At 39.8% G+C, this 18968-nt stretch overlaps 1 protein-coding gene across 4 annotated transcripts in view; it reads left to right on the top strand.

Annotated features, from left to right (window-relative positions):
- The window catches only part of LOC138682301 (uncharacterized), a 51771-nt gene that overhangs the window by 5163 nt on the left and 27640 nt on the right, over positions 1 to 18968 (top strand). Inside the window, exons 2-8 of one of the 4 annotated variants that reach the window (XM_069772379.1) lie at positions 211 to 2375; positions 3468 to 3542; positions 4673 to 4767; positions 5176 to 5300; positions 6748 to 6859; positions 9934 to 10039; positions 15479 to 15599. In XM_069772379.1, the coding sequence (XP_069628480.1) occupies positions 4761 to 4767; positions 5176 to 5300; positions 6748 to 6859; positions 9934 to 10039; positions 15479 to 15599 (471 nt within the window). In that variant the 5' untranslated portion in view covers positions 211 to 2375; positions 3468 to 3542; positions 4673 to 4760. The other 3 variants (XM_069772378.1, XM_069772377.1, XM_069772380.1) reach the window with 3 other exon arrangements.

The raw sequence follows: 18968 nt of genomic DNA, 5'->3' as shown, positions 1-18968 counted from the left end.
ATTGTAGCTTGGGGAGGGCAGATGGGAAAGGAAGTGGAGACCCCTAATGAATTATGATTTACAAGTAATGGAAACAAAAAGTACTGCACGTACAGCAGTCTTTTGTTCCTCCCTTTTCCCCTTATATTTTTTCCCAAAAACATGCTGGGATTGTGTATGAAACCTAGCTGTTGCAAATCTTACACATCCCTTGAAATTTTTGTCTGACAGAATATGAAGGCTTCAGCAGCTGAACAAAAAGGCACGCGACAGAGCTCTTGTACGATGTCTGTCTCCCCTTTCTGGCACCCAGCCTGCTCAGTACAATTGGTAAATACAAATGGCAAGTGATCCCTTCCTATTTAACTTCTGCATGCTAACTTTGTTTTTCACATGGAAGCAGTTTTGTACCTACCATGTTTGTCATTCTGCCATGTATCTTTTCTGTTTCCTGTTACAGTTTCTTTCTTTCTTTTTTTTTTTTTTTTGGAGGCAAGGGTACCAGAACTGCACTTGGTTTTCGAGAAGCAGTTGCACCATGAATTCATACAGTGGCAAAGTCATACTTTTCTCTCCTAAGAACTCTGAACCTTTGATTTTCTTTTTTTTGATTGCTGTTGAGCAATGAGGTGATGTATTCATAGAACTAGCTATTATAACATCAAGATGCATTTCCTGAATTGTGCAAACTAGTTCAGAGCCTATCACCCTGTAAAGTTAGCATTGCTTTTCATGGATAGGCAGATTATAGTTGTCAGGGCTGAAATTTATCTTCCACTTTATTATGAGGCTGTTCAGTGTCATGAGATCTTCAAGTTTTTCTAGTAAATACTATCCTAATTAATTTAGTTTTTATCAGAAATCTTCACTATTCCACCTACTTTCCAGATCACTTCTGAACACATTGAACACAATGGACCTTAATCCCCATGGGACTCCACTGATGATCATCTTCCACTGTGAAAACTCATCCTTTAGTCTTGCCTTCTTTTTCCAATATGAAACTATTATTTAACTTTGTGAGGTCCTTACCTGTAGTCCCTGCCTGTTCAGTTTATTTAAAAGCCTTTGATGAGACCTTCAGTGTCTGAGGTTTCTGGAAGCTTGGGGTGAGTTGGAAATACAGGGAAAATTTCTCTGTTATTTACATGCTTTTGATTCCTTCAAAGAATTCCAGCAGATTTAGGAGGCTCAGATTCCTTTTACAAAAGTCATGTTTACTTTTCCTTAATGTGTTACTTTTATTCATGTATTCACTAATTCTGTTCTTTACTAGAGCTTTAGTCGATATGACCAATATGGACATTAGACTTAGTGATCTGTGGTTTCTTGAATCGCCACTGGATTTATTTTTAAAAACTGATTTCTTATTAGTTACCTTCCAGTCCTTTGATAATCGCAGCAATTTTCAGCAAAAGGTTACATACTAAGGGTATTAGCTCAGATGATTCATATTTAACATTCTGTAAAAACCTTGTATGAATATCATCTGTGCCCAGTGATATGTTGTTATTCATTTTGTGTGGTTTGTTATCTACTCTTAACAACCTTAAATTAAGACAAGCCTTCTGTGGATGCCTTATAAACAAGATACTGGTTTCAGAGTTTCTCTGAGATTCTCCAGGTGAACAGAGATTTTTAAAAGAAGAGTTTGAGATTTTTTGCAATGGCATTATCTTTTCTGAGTGCTTCTTTCATATCTGTATAGCTCACTGGCTCTTGCAAGCTTCTTGCTCTTGATGTGTTCAAGAAGGATTTATTACATTTTTTTTTATTATTTCTTTAGCAAACTGCTTCTAAACTCTTTCTTCAGTCTATGTTATTGTGCTTTTACATTTAGTCTGCCAGAATTTATGTTCTTCTTAGTTTTCCTTTTTCAGAGACAACTTCAGCTTTTTGCAGGATACCTTTTAACTTCCAACAGCCTCCCTGATCCTGCTGTTTTATGATGCTAGCTTTTTGTTTTTCTCTCAAGTCTTTTTTGACAGGTTATATGCATTTGCTTTGAGCCTCCAATATAGAATCCTGAAATAGTCTACCTGCCATCTGAAAACATTTTGCCTTTCTGGCTGCCACTCTGAGTGTTTTTTTTAAACAAATTTCCTCATTTTTTAATTCCCTTCCTCTGGAATCAAGCACAACCACTGCATTTGCCAACATTTCTTCATTTCAGAGTATGCAGTCATGAATCAGGTAAAAGGATTAAGGGTTTTGGCCTAGCCCAGTCTCTAGGAAGCCTGGAAATATCAGCCATTAACATTTCACTAATGTTAATTTCACTGATTTCATTAACTGAGAAACAGGGAAGGAAGTGGCTTGCCAGGGCCGGAGGTGGTGGGAATTCTGGCCCTGGAACATCAGCTTCTCTCTCTAACCTACAGTGGACAAAATGACAGGTAATTTGAAAATTTGGGCTGATTTGATGCCACATCACTGAAGTCTGATACTAACTAGCTTGAGTGGTTTGGGACAGACCCCATCTATGCTGTGCTGGTGGGAACCAGAGTGAGACAGCAGAGTCACGATGACAATGTCCAGTTCTCAGATTAGTGGACACAGGAATGATTCGGTATACCAAGAAGTCTGGAAGGACAGTGTGTAAATGCAAGTAGTTCTTCACTGTGATAATGCTAGAGAATTGAGAGCTTAGACTACTTCATGACTTCAGTTTGCATGTAACAAAATCTTGGATAAGGTCTGACCAAAAAAGGACTAAGACTGCAGTTGGTAGAGCCTGGTTTGGTAGCTGATTCTTTCTGGGTCTCTCCAATTACAGACCGCTCCTTGCAGTAAGTAGTAGCTGCTTACAAACAGCTCCAAAGCTGCTCTGAAACTGGTGGGGATAAGCACTCTTTGCCAAGCAGGTGCTGCACTTAGCGTGTGACTAAAGCTTGCTTACCAGTGAAAAACGTTTACTCTGAGGTTGAAAGGCACCCCCACTCAGCTACTGCAAAATACATTTAAAGCCAGGGTGAACCAAACAACGCCAGTTACAGTGCAACTGCTGACTAGCATTGACTGCTTAGCAACAGTGAGAGTGATATGGATACAGATGAATTGACTGTTTTCTGAGAAAGCTGGGTAGGAACAGAAGTAATTAGCTGCTAGCTGATGAAAAGGCATGCTTAATTATTAGTATAATTATAGATATAATAGACCAGGAATTATTCAGTAAAAGTAAGAAAGCCAATATGTTACAGAGAAGGTAATCGGAATGGAAGAGGAGCTGGCAGCAGTGTAAATTCTTGAGAACAGATGTAAAGAATCAAGATGATAAATCTGGAATCTTTTGGGTTTCCACTCTCTGGCGTATCAACTCAATTTAACAATAGTGTAAAGGTATACAGAGCTAACAAGGTCTGTGGCTTGTATTATTTCTGGTTTTATATAATGTTGATTTAACTGATTGTACGCCAGTGAAATTGAGCTGTATTTTCATAAATCTTAGAACCTGCACAACTTCACAAGGATCTTTGTTTTCCTTCCAGCAATACTACAGCACAACCATTTAATTCAATGGATCCTGTGGGAAGCTCAGCTATGGCTGGTTCTGATCAATATTGGTAATTGATTATAATTATTTGATAAGGCAGCACTGCTTTCCTTTGGCACCCTGAGAAGTAATTGTGACTAAGAAGCAGTCATATTAGTCAGATGCCCTGCCTGGCCACTGCATCTTAAACTGTTTTCCATGCCCACTGGGGAGATAGCTGGAGATAACAGGTTGAACTGCACTAACAGAGACATTAGGAATACATTGTTAATATAGGATATGTAATCACTGAAATGGGTGGTCTGGGGAAGATTTTAAGTGCATCTCTCCCAATGTCAGAATGGACATAGGTAGTGCTGGTCCTGCTTTTGTGCCAGGGATTGGACTGGGTGCTAATGGCAGCAGCAGTGATCTGGTGTCTTCTATAAGAATCTGGAACTGAGAGGCCCAAGATGTTTACAATTTTTTCTAAAATTGTAGTAGTTTCTAAAATTGTGGCAGTGGAATGGGAGACTGTCACCAGCAGCTCTAATTTAGATTCTTTGAGTCTGAGAGTAGTGGTGCCAAATGATTACAAACCCTTTTGCCCATTGCGCTGGTTAGAAAGGAAAATTAAGATATGAAGATTTTATTGAATTACTATTTGAGGACTAATTATTCAAATGTCTTTTGATTAATGAGTTGCAAGTCAAGCTGGTTTGGCAAATAGCATTTTGATAAGGTATTTGTAAGACAGATAGTCTTAAGATGGTAAGATGAATGTAAAACACTGTAACCTTAATGATGATGTTAATGCAGAAATGATGTAAATGTGCATGAGCAATTACTGTATGAAGTCACTGGGGTACATCAGGACAAATTGAGTACAGACAAACTCTAATCAGCATTGGTGAGCACAGAATCATTGAAAACCAAAGCTGGAAGAAATCTCAGCTGATCACTTAGTTCAGCTCCTTCTTCCACGACAGAATCAGATCTGCTTATGACGTTCTTGGCATATGCAGAACTGTTGTTTCTCTTCCATTTTGTAGCAGACTTTTGTCTGCTACAGGACCATTACTGGACCGATCCTGACTCTGTCACGACTGTTATTGCATGTCTCCATGGCCGCCTCTCTTTTGAGCACCTCCTGTTCTCAGCCTCTTGATTCAGGTCATGTTTTCCAGACCTCTAACCATTATTGTTATTCTTGCTGCTTAGCCTGTCAACCTTTCTTGAGGAGCAATACTTGAGACTGGATATGCCTCTGCACTGAGGCATTACTGAGTACAGCTAAAGGACCTGCAAGATGTCTTGTAGGTAATTCTTCTGTTAATATATCTGCGTAGTGTCTTCTCTTTGCACAGGACAATAACCCTTGTTCAGCTTGTGATCTATCAGAACCTTCAGATCTTTTTTTTTTCCAGAGTGCTTTCTGCCCAGCTGATGTCTATCCTGTATTTGTGCACTTTACTCCTGCCTAAGTTAAAATGCCACACTTTCTACTATTGAGATGACTCCTATATTTATAGACAACTTATCCAAGTTGTCAAAAGTTTTTAATACTGCTATCCCCCATGTATTTGTAGCCGCTCTTTGCAGATTTAATCTTGGCAGATTTAAGAAACACACAGTCCATTCCCTCATCCAGGCTATCAATAAAATATTGAATGGAACTTATGAACAGCTGAGTAACCATTCAATTTGTCCTTTACGTTTCACAGTGAACCATTGGAAACTACTCTCAGAGTGCAGATTCCAACCAGATTTGTGTCATGACTTCAGCCAGGGAATTCTTGCACTCATGAATGTTGTGTGGGACAATGTCAGGAGCCTCAGTGACATTGAGGTATGGGGTATTGGCTGTTTCTTCCTTATCCACAAAGTCTCATCCATCGGAGAGTGAAATTAGATTGAGTCAGCTTGTTTTGTTCATGGGGAATTCATGTTGACAAGCACTCATCTCTTTATTAGTTTCTATGTGCTTAGAAATCATTCAGATTATTCCAGTGTTTTTCTTTTCCTGGGTGTTAAATTGGTATCTTAGTTGTTCTATTTGACTTGTAGATGACTGCTAGTTGTTCCAGTTGTTTGAAGGTGTAAGAACTTTGTGGACAGTTGTGAAGGCAACAGATACAAACCTCTCACCAGGAGAAACCCTGTGCCAAATGTGAAATTCCTGTGATAAAGCACAGAGACACAAAAGGCTCTTGAGAGTGGTGGAAGGAATGTTTTAACAAAAAGAAATTATTTTCTTTCAGTCTGAGAAATTATGATGCAAATCAGCTTAATTTAAAAAAGATATTTCAGGCTAGCTTGAGAGAATTCTGAACAGTTTGAACCACAAGTCTAGCAAGTCTTGTAAAAATGTGGTCATGGTCATGTAAAAGAAGAAGTTGGGAAACCTTAATTTTGGGATGCACTGACTTCTTTGCCTATAATAGATTGGTAGTGAACATCTAAGAAAATAGAAATAGAGATTAGACTAAATTTCATAACCTTTTAACCCAGAAAGCCTGGATCTCCTCAGCAAAGTGTTTTCTGAACTCTGATATATGCTCACTGTTGACATGGGCTTATTCACAGAACAGAATGACCTTTGCACAGCTCAACAAGAAGTACGTGTGTGATAAGTTTTAGTATCTCCTGTTCAGTGAGCCCACGTGTCTGTAAGTTTGATCTTACCAAAACAAGGTATTATACTTTGTCTTGTAGCACTTCTGCTGGAGTGTTTGATACTGTGTGTATAGGAAGTGTATGTATATTTATACGAACACTCCAGTATATAAGTCAAGGAAGAAAGAACATGCATTGCATTAGTATGAACAATTTGCTGTTTTTCAGAAACTTTGATTTTGCCTGAATTCAGTATTCTAAAGGGCAAAAAAATGCCACCCAACAAACTCTTTACCTACGCTGTGTGTTAACAAGCCTTTGGGTCAGTACAGTTTCCGCTGTGCATTTTGTTATGTAGAATTATCATCATGGTCATGCCTTGAACTGTTTGGAAGATGAAACTGCTGGCAGAGGAGAGAAATCAAAAGTGTTGTCAAACTCCCAAAATAGAAGCAGATATATTCCATGTTGGCTGCAGGAATTTTGAAGTGTGAGCAGGGGCCCTGTTACGACTCTTTCTTCTTTTGTCCCTTTTTTCACCACCTTCTGCAATATAGGACCTCTTCTACTTCCTGGTCCTTTAAGCTTAAGGAGCTGTAGAAATACTCTAGAAGTCATTAGTGTGCAGAAAAATGTTCTTGCTTTCTGGTACCCTTTGGTTTTGCATGTACCCTCCACAGGCAGGTACTCACCGCAAGGTCGGAAATGTTCTTGGTGATGAAGTGGAGACACATGTGAATGTGCTGAGGACAGGGGTGCAGGGCAATGCAGTACAGATTTTATGTCACAGAGGTGAGTCATTTCTTAATAGTGAGGACTTTTGAGTGTTAACTCTAGGTGACTTCCACTACAAGGCAGCTGTTAACATATTACTATGAATTGGTTTGAAAAAAAAAAATTAAAATTGCATAAGTAGATAAATTTTAAAGAGGCAGAAATAATAATGACATTAAAATTGGCTGAAAGAACTGAGCTACAGTAACAATGGAACATTTTAAAAATAAATGGGTAGCTAGGAAAGGGTGTAGAGAGACATGCTGCTTGGAGATCACAGAGGCACCTAAGCTTGACAGTTTCTATGACTGCATGAAACAGAGAAACACAGCCAAGCCCCCGCTCTCTCCCAGCATATTATACTGCACAGCGATCAGGTTTAGTAACACATTGCTGAGAAAAAGACTCCCACTATTTAGTATTCATTATAGATGGCGCTTTTCAGATTGCAGCGCAGCAGTGTAAACAAGCCACACTGGAGGAACAGTGGAGAACAGCGTTTCTCCAAGCTCTGATTTATTTCTTGTTGATATTCACTAACTACAGAAGCCTATGGTAGCACCAATTTTAGGAAGGGGAAGTAACTCTCAAACCACCACCATTTTCCAGCGTTCTTGCAGGAAGCCAACACAACAGGAGGCAAAACACAATTCCTGCAGTAGGACAGGCATTTGGCTCCCTTGTGAGGCTGAAACATCTGGTAGATTTGTTTCTGTGAGTCGTTGTGGATCTGCAGGCCTGCCTGGATTCTGCCAGCTGCCTGCTTTATATTCCATTTACATTGCATTTTGTAAACCTTGTCTGCATGAGGAGGGAGCCTGTCCCCACAGACAGGGTGCTGCTGTACTGGGACACTTACATCTGTGAGCAAAAAGCTGCCTGGACAGACCAGTATCCTGAGTACCCTGAGGCTAACCAACCACTGTCAGTCCCATCCAAGTGTAGGATGACACCAGCCAGTGACATAGCACCAGAGCTGTCCTGCCTGCATGCTTGCCCTTGCAGAGAAAGGTGCATGGCCCATGCTGCATCCCAATGGGAGCTGTCCCCTCTTTTCTTTGTTTGAGATCATTTCTTCCAGGTGAGCTGGATGCCAGCCACCCGGAAAAGCAACACAGCTTTTCCATCATCCATGAATCATTAATTCCTGTAAGCCACAAGGGTGCTGAGCACTGCAGCAGAGGTGGGAGCCGTGGTGTAGGGAAATGCACATGGGCTTTCACCCCAAGCTCCCTGTGGCCTCCCCAGAGCGCGCCTAGCAGAAGAGAGGTCCAGCATGCTGAAAAAAGGCCACATCTGACAGCTCTGCTCCATATGTACTGCCTGTGTGAGTGTAGAGAACCTGTAATAACAGAAGATCTTTCCACCTCCCCTCTCTTGAATGAGTGAGTTCACATCATTCTGCTGACACAGGTGCATTCCTGCTTTTGAACATGAATCCTCCTCTGGGAGTTGCTTCTCCACATTCCCTACCTCTCTTTTACCAGTCCCTGATGCAGTCTTCTCGCAAGCCCTTTTGAAAGCGTGGTGCTCAGAGGTTCCTCTGCCCACCTCAGCCAGCATCCAGATCCCTGCTCCCTGCAGTGCCGTGGTAGAGTCCTCCCCATCCTTCCCCTTCCAGCTGGAGGTGTTATATGTCCTCTTTCATCCAAAGCCTCCCTTTGAAAACACCTTGGTGGATACCAATCTTTTTTTTCTGAGGGATTTGTGACAGTGTATCTTAGGAGTATTTAATTTTCCCCAACAACTACCTCACAATATGTCCTGGTTTTGGCTGGGATAGAGTTAATTTTTTTCCTAGTAGCTGGTATAGTGTTATGTTTTGGATTTAGTATGAGAAGAATGTTGATAACACAGTGATGTTTTCAGTTGTTGCTAAGTCGTGTTTATACTAGATCAAGGATTTTTCAGCTTTTCATGCCCAGCCAGCAAGAAGGCTGGAGGGGCACAAGAAGTTGGGAGGGGACACAGCCAGAACAGCTGACCCAAACTGGCCAAAGCAATATTCCATACCATGTAACATCATGTCCAGCATATAAACTGGGGGGGAGTTGGCCTGGTGGGGGGCACATCGCTGCTTGGGAACTAACTGGGCATCAGTCGGTGAGTGATGAGCAATTGCATTTTGCATCACTTGTTTATATTCTAATTAATTTATTATTATTATTATTATTATTATTATTATTATTATTATTGTAATTTTATCCTTGTTACTATTATCATCATTATTATTATTTTCTTCCTTTCTGTCCTATTAAGCTGTCTTTATCTCAACCCACGAGTTTTACTTCTTTTCTGATTCTCTACCCCATCCCACTGGGTGGGGAGGTGTGAGCAAGTGGCTGCTTGGTGCTTAGTTGCCGACTGGTGTTAAACCACGACACAGTAATACCTAACTTAAAAATGGGACCTATTCAAAAGTATGGGACCTTCTTAAAAGGAAATAAAAGCAGCTCCTATAAGGATACAGAGGATGAGAAACTAGATAAAAACACCCTATCCAAAGCTCAAAGCAATATATCACTAAGTGAAATAGTTCTACAAGGGACCAAAAAGGCAATATTCTAACAGCAGAGTGGAAGAGAGTATTCAAAATCATGGATTTCTGAGCAAATAAAGAAACTGAGAAAAAAAAAAAATCAAAAAAAGCATTAACTGTAAAGCTAAATCTGTAGGGCAGGCAAGGGAAAATTTTAAGGTGCAAACTCACTAAAGGAATAATAAAAATGCTAGTAAAATATTTTCAAAATTGCCAGAATCAGGTACTTTTCCAGAGTTTTGGTCAACAGATGACCAGTCTCTGGAAGGATTACTGTAAGAGAGAAAAAATGCTGTTGAAAAGTAAACTGAAGCTTTGTGTTGGTGCTCACTATGGTTGAGGGAGGTTATTGCCCCACGAGAGCCAAACTTATGGGGACAAGTGTAAGGAACTGTCTCAAATTAAATGACAATAAAATGCATTTTAGGACTAATTGATAAGATGAAGAGTCAGAAATTGCCAAGACCATATGGTAACCACTCAAGAGCTCTGGAGGAAAACAAATATGCAATTATGGAGCTACTTATAGTGTGTAACCTGTCACTTAAATCAGTCTCCCTGCAGGAGGGATGGAAGATGGTAAATGTGACAGCAATCCCTGAGAAGGTCCCCAGGAGTGAAGAATTGCAGACCGTCACACTGAAGTCTGTACTGAGCAAGTGAGTAGAAATTATAAGATAAAAATGATTAAATGGATAAACCCCAACATATTAGGGAAAGTTTGTCTAGTGATAAACCACATTTCACACATTTGTTAGAGCTCTTGAAAGGGTCCTGAAGATACAACTAGGATGACCTAGTCATAACAACATAAGAAATGCTCCAATGGATCAGACCAGTGGTCCATCTGCCTGCACTGTCCACCTAGAGTTGCTGTGACCATGATTTTATAAGTCTCACTCGTATCCCCTTGCCACCTTCTCTCTGAACTGAGAAGTCCCTTTAGTGTCTCTTCCAAAGAAACAACTAGAAATAAGTTTAATCTCGTTGATGGTTCTTTACAAAACTTGTAATTGAGCTGTAAAATCCCTTGCCATAGGATATTATGGATACTCAAAGTTTACTTGTGCTCCAGGGGTAACAGGAAAAGTTAATGAAGAGAATTTAAAGTGTAACCTGTTAAATAGTAAACCCAAAGATTGTGACTCAAAAAGTCCCAAGACACATATTGTTGGAAAACAGAATAATATTCCAAGAAAGCACTGCTGCATGCCTGGTATGTTCTTAAACTCCTTCCCTGGGCATCTGCATTGAAAACCAGATGCTGCAGTAGAGGAACCTTCGATCTGACCCAGTGCAGCCTTTCTTGTGCTTTGTTATGTTCTGTCAAAAGAAAATGAAACATAGATATGAACGTAAACACTTCTGATGGTAACGGTGAACACTGAACAGTGAATGCTGAACTCATCTCCCCACTATATAAGCAAACAATAAATTTTTATTTGAATGCTAATGAAGATCTCACCATGATGCTGCTAGGTCTCATCTAGCAATAAAAAGAGAAAAGCTACATGGTGGAAATAAATAAAGGATCTTTATAAAGGGATGAAAATGTATTGCAAATATTGATGTCATCAACCACTCGCAGGTCAAAAATGTACTTGAAGCTACTGATGTAATTTGAAGTAGGTAAACAAGTATTAAGAAAGTTTTCATAGAAACGTAGAATGGTTTGTGTTGGAAGGGACCTTAAAGACCATAGAATCCTTTAGGTTGGAAAAGACCTTTAAGATCAGAGCCCAACCATTAACCTAGCACTGCCAAGTCCACCACTAAACCTTGTCCCTAAGTGCCATATCTACACATCTTTTAAAAACCTTGTGGGATGGTGACTCAACCACTTCCCTGGGCAGCCTGTTCCAATGCTTGACAACTCTTTTGGTAAAGAAATTTTTCCTAATATCCAATCTAAAATTTCTCCTGGTGTGACTTGAGGCCATTTCCTCTTCTCCTATTGCTTGTTGCTTGGGAGAAGAGACACACACCTACCTCACTACAGACTCCTTTCAGGTAGTTGTAGAGAGTGATAAGGTCTCCCCTCAGCTTCCTATTCTCCAGGCTAAACAACCCCAGTTCCCTCAGCCGCTCCTCATAAGACTTGTTCTCTAGACCCTTCACCAGCTTGGTTGCCCTTCTTTGAACATGCTGCAGCACCTCAATGTGTTTCTTGTAGTGAGGGGCCCTAAACCGAACACAGTATTTGAGGTGTGGCCTCACCAGTGCCAAGTACAGATCATCTAGTTCCAACCCCCCTGCCATGGGCAGGGACACCTTCCACTAGACCAGGTTGCTCAAAGCCCCATCCAACCTGGCCTTGAACACTGCCAGGGATGGGGCATCCATTGCATCTCTGGGCAACCTGTCCCAGTGCCTCACCACCCTCACAGTAAAGAACTTCTTCCTTACATCTAACCTAAATCTACCCTCTTTCAGTTTAAAGCCATTAACCCTTGTCCTATCGCTACCTGTCCTTGTAAAAAGTCCCTCCCCATCTTTCCTGTAGGCCCCCTTTAGGTACCGGAAGGCTGCTGTAAGGTGTCCCCAGAGCCTTCTCTTCTCCAGGCTGAACAACCCCGACTCTCTCAGCCTGTCTTCATAGGAGAGGTGCTCTAGCCCCCCGATCATCTTTGCGGCCCTCCTCTGGACTTGCTCCAACAGGTCCATGTCCTTATTATGCTGGAGCCCACAGAGCTGAATGCAGTACTGCAGGTGGGGTCTCATGAGAGTGGAGTAGTGGGACAGAATCACCTCCCTCAACCTGCTGGTTATGCTTCTTTTGATGCAGCCCGGGATACAGTTGGCTTTCTGGGCTGCAAATGCACATTGCCGGGTCATGTTGAGCTTCTTGTCAACCAACATCCCCAAGTCCTTCTCCTCAGGGCTGCTCTCAATCCGTTCTCTGCCCAGCCTGTATTTGTGCTTGGGATTGCCCAAACCCATGTGCAGGACCTTGCCCTTGGCCTTGTTGAACTTCTTACAATTAGTGCATCTGTTATGATCTGAAAAGGAGATATTTGTATTTCTTGTATCCCTTTAACTCCAAATGATCCAGGGTTTGTAGTCAAAACCCAGATCTTTCTACAGCCATCTGATCTATTCTAGATCTCTTTTGGTTTTTGGATCAGAGCTGAGGCAATCTTCTTTTACAAATTTGTGCTGCAGTCTACTAAAAGAGCTGTTCCTTGCCAGGAGAATATTACACACAGTTCTGAGAAAAATGAACAGAGTCAGCTTGTTTGAGAGCTAACTGATGCTTACTCACAACACTGATAAGCCTGACATTTACTGAGAAGTGGCACAATTCTCAGTCCAATGAAAAATCCCAAGAGGATGTTTTTTTCAGTGATGCTTCACATTCTATTGACTCAGGATAAGCTGGAGTCTTCTAAAGTATTTTTACTCAAAAAAAAAAAAAAATGTGGAGCCCAACTCCTCCGCTTCAATTACATACAAATGTACTAGCCTTCCTTGGCACATTTGTTAATGATAGTGGTATGTTTAATGATGCTCTACAAGTTCTCAGTGCCTTATGTGTCATATTTCATTCCTGTAGTGTATTAAAAGCACTTATGCAAGAGTTCTTGGTGCCTTGATTGCAATTACAAAAATTATACTTGGAATAATGCCACTTAGCACCTCCACATAAAAGCCAAAGCTTGTGCTGAATTACCTGTTTGTGATATTAGGCAGTGTTCTGGCTGCTAGTGTAGTCTTGCATGTTGGTCTGTGCTTTGGCTTTCTGTAGCATCCACAATATCTGGCCATGCAGGATTCTTCTGGAATAGGCCCTGCCTGAAAAAGACTGTCAGAAGGCTTTCGAACGTTCAATTAGATTATGTCAGGCAGTTCTCTTTTGATCATTATTATAAAGATATGTTCAAATAATTCTGAAATATTAGTGATGCAAAATTTTCATTACAGACACTGTGATAATTAGCTTCTACCATATCATACTCCTTATCTAGGAATTCCATTATTCTGCTTTTAATCATCATTTTGACCAACTTTCAATGTACAAAGCTGTTTCTCTGGCTCATCTTACATCCTTTTAAAGAAGACAAGAAACCCAAATAGTGGCTAAGAATTTTCTGACAAAATTGTTTTTCAGGAAAAAAAATATTCTTATTTATCAAAACTTGAACTTTTCACAGGAACTTATGTTCCAGATGTCAAGAGTTGCAAAATCCATCACTTCAGGTGGTAGTTTGTTCCCAAATTTAATCATCACTGCTGTTAAAAAATGTGTGTTTCATTTCTAGTTTGAATCACTTTCATTTTTCAGCCCTTAGTCTTTCTTCTGTCTCTGCTAGATTAAAAAGCGTTGGTTGATATTTTCCCCTTGTGAAAGCATTTATCGAATTGCCCCACAATTGAGCTGTTTAAGTTTCCCAGTTACATGTTCTTCTCTCCTCATATACTTTTTATGGCTCTTTTCTGCCCCCAATCTAATCTTTCAACAGCTTTAAATGTGAACATCAGAATTAGATATACTAGTGGTTTCAATGGTGCTGTACCCAGAGGTTGAATGGATTCCTTATTTCTAATCACTTCTCCCATTTTATCACGCTTTTACCTTGAGCGTTTGTGGTGAGCTCCTTGCCCATTAAGACCTCCTAAGTCATAACCATTGCACTCCAAGACAGAGTTTTCTGTTCTTTAAGAGCAGCCCATATTCTCTGTTGGTTCACTGACTGCCTTTTCTTGAACTTACTCCTCTTCTACCTTGCATAATATTAAGTAGAGAGCAGGCTCTCTTCTTGGATGTTCAGGATCTAATAGTTCTGAAAAGCAGTCACACTGTGTTTCTGTAAATTGGTTCCCTAACCTTTTTTCATTATATTGATTTATTTATGCATAATAGAGGTCCCCATGTTTAGTATTTCACCTCTCAACATTAAGCACTCAGTCTTATTTCTCTGGTGACTGATGGGATAACTCTACTCATATATTTACATTCTTACTGTCAGTTTCAGTTTATAGTCTTTTCCAGTAAGAATTTTAGTCTGACTAGATTCCTTAAAACATTTTCTTTGATATAAAAAAAAATCTTTCACTTTTTTGACTAATACTCTCTTGTCTGTAGTTTACAGCAACATACTATGGTGTACTATTGTTTTTGTCACTGGGATTTACTGTTTTCTGCTGTGTCATGATCTGATTTTATTACCTCTGTTTTACTTCATCTAGCCTTTTTTTTTTTTTAATACAAAGTTTTTATAGACATGCATTTGTAGTTCTTAATTTGGGGGGCATCTTTGTTTAGCTTTAGTCCAATGTCATCTTGATATAATAAAATTTCACCTATGAACTGTTCCTATCCCTGTACTAAGCTTTTTCTCTGGCTAGATACACAAGAGTATTTTTGTTTTACCAACCCTTAGCAATCTGTTTGCCTTAGCTCATGACAGATTTCCCCCAGCTCCCACTTAATTAACCACATCATATATGTTTTCCTTGTGAAAAGTCTGATTTCACTTTTGACTTTTGATGGAGACCATCACCTCCGGATAGCATCTTCTTCCCCTTTGCCTAATTGGAGTTGTGTGTATAACTGGAAGGATTTCAGAGAAACTGTCAACAATACCCTGGGGCTAATCTTCTAGCCAGCAGTCTGACTTTGCCTTTCAGGATCCTTCACTTGCATTTCCCTTTAAAATTTGTGACATGCAGTTGGACCTCATGCTCCTCCCCAGCACTTTCTAGCATCCACCTAGGTGTCTCATAAAAGACCGCTTCATATTCTGCCTATAAGTCAGCAAACTTCTGTCATCATATGTGTGGCTGCTGGTATGCTCCTGGTATTTAAATTCCCATCAGCACAGTAGACCAAAGTTCTCGACAGAATATGTATTTTCAGATGCAGCCTTCTTGGAGTTGTCAGCTTGCTTTTCCTCAGCTGGAAGGCAGCTTCCTGCTATGTTAATACTAGGCTGTGCTATGCTATGCTATTCTATGCTATGCTAAACTATCCATTGTCAGAGGAGGCTGCGCCTCCTCGAAGGTGAGAGGAGAGCAAGCAAGTCTGAGCTTGGCTTAGTCCCTTATGTCCTTTTACACTGTTTCTGTGCCTTATATTTTTCCTGTCTTTGTTTCTCCAGATTAGAAACTCTGGCCTCAAACTGCTCTGGTTATGTGCTGAGAGCCACGTGGGCAATGAAGACAGTAGCTGAAGCAATTACTGAAGCATTAGTGACTTCCCTGGAAGCTCTTGGAAGGCAGGTAAGATCGCTGAGCACTATAGAAAGGCAAACACAGTTTACTTTTTTGAAAAAGAGAAATCAGGTAATTAGAGACCACTTTCCTCAGAAATAAGTCTGAAAAAATATTACGTGATCAATTTAAAGCAAGTAAAGAGATAAAAAGGAAAAAAACAAACATAGATTTACCAAGAATAAATCATGCGATCTTACTGTAATTTCCTTCTTTGAGAAAATAATGTCTAGTAGATGAAGAGGAGGCAGCAGATGGGACATATTTTGCTTTAGGAAAGCTTTTGAAACTGTTCCACTTGATTCTCTCAGAAGCAGACTAAAGAAATATGGTCTATATCAGTGTGCCCAGTATTTCTGGCTGGGTGAGACACTTACCTTGTTTCTGTATAAGGGAGAGACCATATGTTGCAGCCCTTCCTCTAATGCATAACTGTATTGTGCAAGCGTAGAAAAGCCAGTGCTTCCTGGGGCAATGAGATTTATTGCATATGTGCAGACAGATTCACATACTGCCATGAACAGAGGCACTAAGTGGGCTCCCGGCAAAGATGGCCCGCAGTATACTCAAAATAGTCCATCAAGCAGGCAGCCCTCCTCCCTGTGGACTCGAGTCTGGTTCCAGAAAGGGGTGAGGGAGACCACAGCCAAATTCATTGTCCTAGCAGGTGCTGTGCAATTCATAGCTTGAGGTTCATCATTTAGAAGGTACGTGATATTACTGTAATGTGGGTGGCAATGGTGCACTGTCAGACTGGGAGGTTATTTTGACTGGAGTCCTGCTGGCGTGTGTCCTGGGCTCAGTTCTATTCAGTTTTTTAATTAATGACCTATAAGATTTAACAAAGAACTCACTCATAAAATTTGTGGATAAACCAAGATGCACTTCGAAGGTCAGGATCAGACTTCTAATGATTATGAGAAACTGGAGAAAGTGATCCAGAAATCAATAGTATGAAATAAAAAGAAACAAGTGCCATGTGCCACATTTATGAAAGAGGAAATGAATACCAAAATATAAAAAAATTGCCTGAAGCATGCCAGGAAAAGATATGGGAATTAGAGAAAATACAAACTTAAGCATGAGTGAGCAATCATGAAAGTCTCATACCGGGAGGTGTTGATGAGATGTATTAAAACATGAGAGGAGGTCTCATTTTCTGCAGTGCTGTTAAGGCCTTTGCTGGACTTTTGTGTCCACACTTAGTGCTAGAGGGATCTGGTGGTGTGAATGATGTGGGTACCGACAACAGAGGAATGAGTAGGAAAGGAATTTTGAAAGTGGAATCACAGTGTTATAAATTGCCACAGTACCAGACAAGCAGATTCTTAGTCGTTGGTGAGGTAGTTTTTACAGGAGAGATAAGCTATATAAATCAATGTGAAACTAGATTGCAAACTAGGTTTTAACATTCAAAAGCAATGAGGTATTTTTATAGTTGACAGTTGTGGAAACTCACCAAATAAACAACAGCACATGGTTCAAGATTGCAACTCCTCTTCAAGAGAAATAAGAAAATTCTTGTAATTTAGAAAAATGGAAGGAACTGAAATCAATAACATTGAGGAAGGAAATAGCAAAGAATGGTCTCAGCAATTAAAGTCCCAGCTAAGCAGGCCCCATGAAAAATGGGCAACTAGATCAATACAAAATGTAGAAATATATCTATACAAATGCTGCAACTCTGAAGCCTAAAAGAAGTGAACTAGATTGTCTGATTTTAAAGGAAGTTATTGACATAATAAATGCCTCAGAAACTTGGCAGAAGGGTAGGAAACTGTAATAATAGGGAACAAATTATAGAGGAAGGCTGGAAAGGGGTGCATTAGTGGTGAAGCAGTGGAGAGTATGAGGAATTGTCCCTAAATGAAGTTTCAGCAGAGGACATTTTGGAACAAATCAATAAAATGAACAGTAAGAAAGCACCAAGATAAGATGATACTCAATCAAGAGTTCTGAAAGACCTCAAACACTAGATTAAGAGAAAGCTAAATGTAGCATGAAAAGTGTCATTTAAGTTGACCACACTGCAAGAAGGATGGAAAGTGGCAAATGTGTCTTCAGCCTTGAGAAAAAGGACTCCAGGACGAATGTAGAAAACCACAGATCAGTAAATCTCACTTCTAAACTGAATAAGTGGGTAAAAACTACAATAATAAAGAAGAGAACCAGTAGACAATTTCATAAATGTGATTTATTTGGAAAAAGTCATTACAGTTCTTGCAGAAGGAGACCATGTCTCATAAATCTATTTGAACTCTTTGAAGATGTCAACAAGCTTGTAGGTAAGGCTGATCTAGTTGATAAAGTGTGTATGGACTTCCAAACAAATGTCAATAAGTCTTTCTGCAAAGACTCTTCAAGTAGTTAAGCTGAGATAATAAGATGTCCTCTTGTAAGTAAATAAGATGGAGACAAAATGGGACAAAAAGTGGGAGAAAAGATCAGTTTTCCCAGTGAAAGGAGCTCTACAGCTTAGTCATGCAACTGTTTGATTTAGGACCTGTGCTTTTCGATATCCTTATAAATGATTTGGAAAGGGGGGTGAATATTGCAGGTGATATCCACAAGGTTTGTGGATGACACAGAATTAGCTGAGATAGTAAAATCTGACCTTGAGAAGCAAGGCAGATGGTTCTTATGGCAGTGAGTGACTGTGTCAGAAACAGCATGTGAAAGTCAATGCTAATCAGTGCGAAGTAGTTTGTCTGGGAATATACATATTCAATTATATATTGTACATATTCAATTACGGATTGAACATTACATTGTTATCACTCAGAAATAGAGTTGCTGTAGGATAGCTCTATGGAAACATTGATGCAGTGACCACAGCAATAAAAAATTCAAACTGAATGAGAGAAATTTTTAGAAAAGGAAAAAGGGAAAAGAAAAACACGATTATATGATTATGTCACTGTATAAATGTTTGGCAAACTCACGTATAGATTAATATGTGCAGTTCTGTTCCTCCTTTCTTCATAAAGAATAGAATAGAACTAAAAAGGATGGGTGGGAGTTATTTAGCTCAGAGATTTAGACACCTAAATTTAGATTTCTACCTGTAGGTGTCAATCTATGAGGTAGATATATAAACTCCAACAGTAAATCAAAGCTTTTTAATCTGAATTCCACCCACAAAAAATGGATGAGGACAGAACGGTTTTCATATCAGGACAGAGGAAATAGCCAGGCATGGGACAGAGATGGGACAGAAGAGATCTTGAGATCTCCTAGCTAGCTAGGAAACAATGAAGAGGGGATGGCTATTATTTTTAACAGTAGGAGAAGTTAAGGATACCCCATGAAATTATGAGACATCAGTCTAAACCAAGAAGTCATACATTCTTATATAACTTATTATTCAATTGTAGAAGT

The sequence above is a fragment of the Haliaeetus albicilla genome, chromosome 27 (assembly GCF_947461875.1).
Source record: "Haliaeetus albicilla chromosome 27, bHalAlb1.1, whole genome shotgun sequence".
Classification (NCBI taxonomy): Eukaryota; Metazoa; Chordata; class Aves; order Accipitriformes; family Accipitridae; genus Haliaeetus; species Haliaeetus albicilla.
Note: the sequence above shows the minus strand (reverse complement) of the source record. Positions and strands in the feature narration are given on the sequence as shown.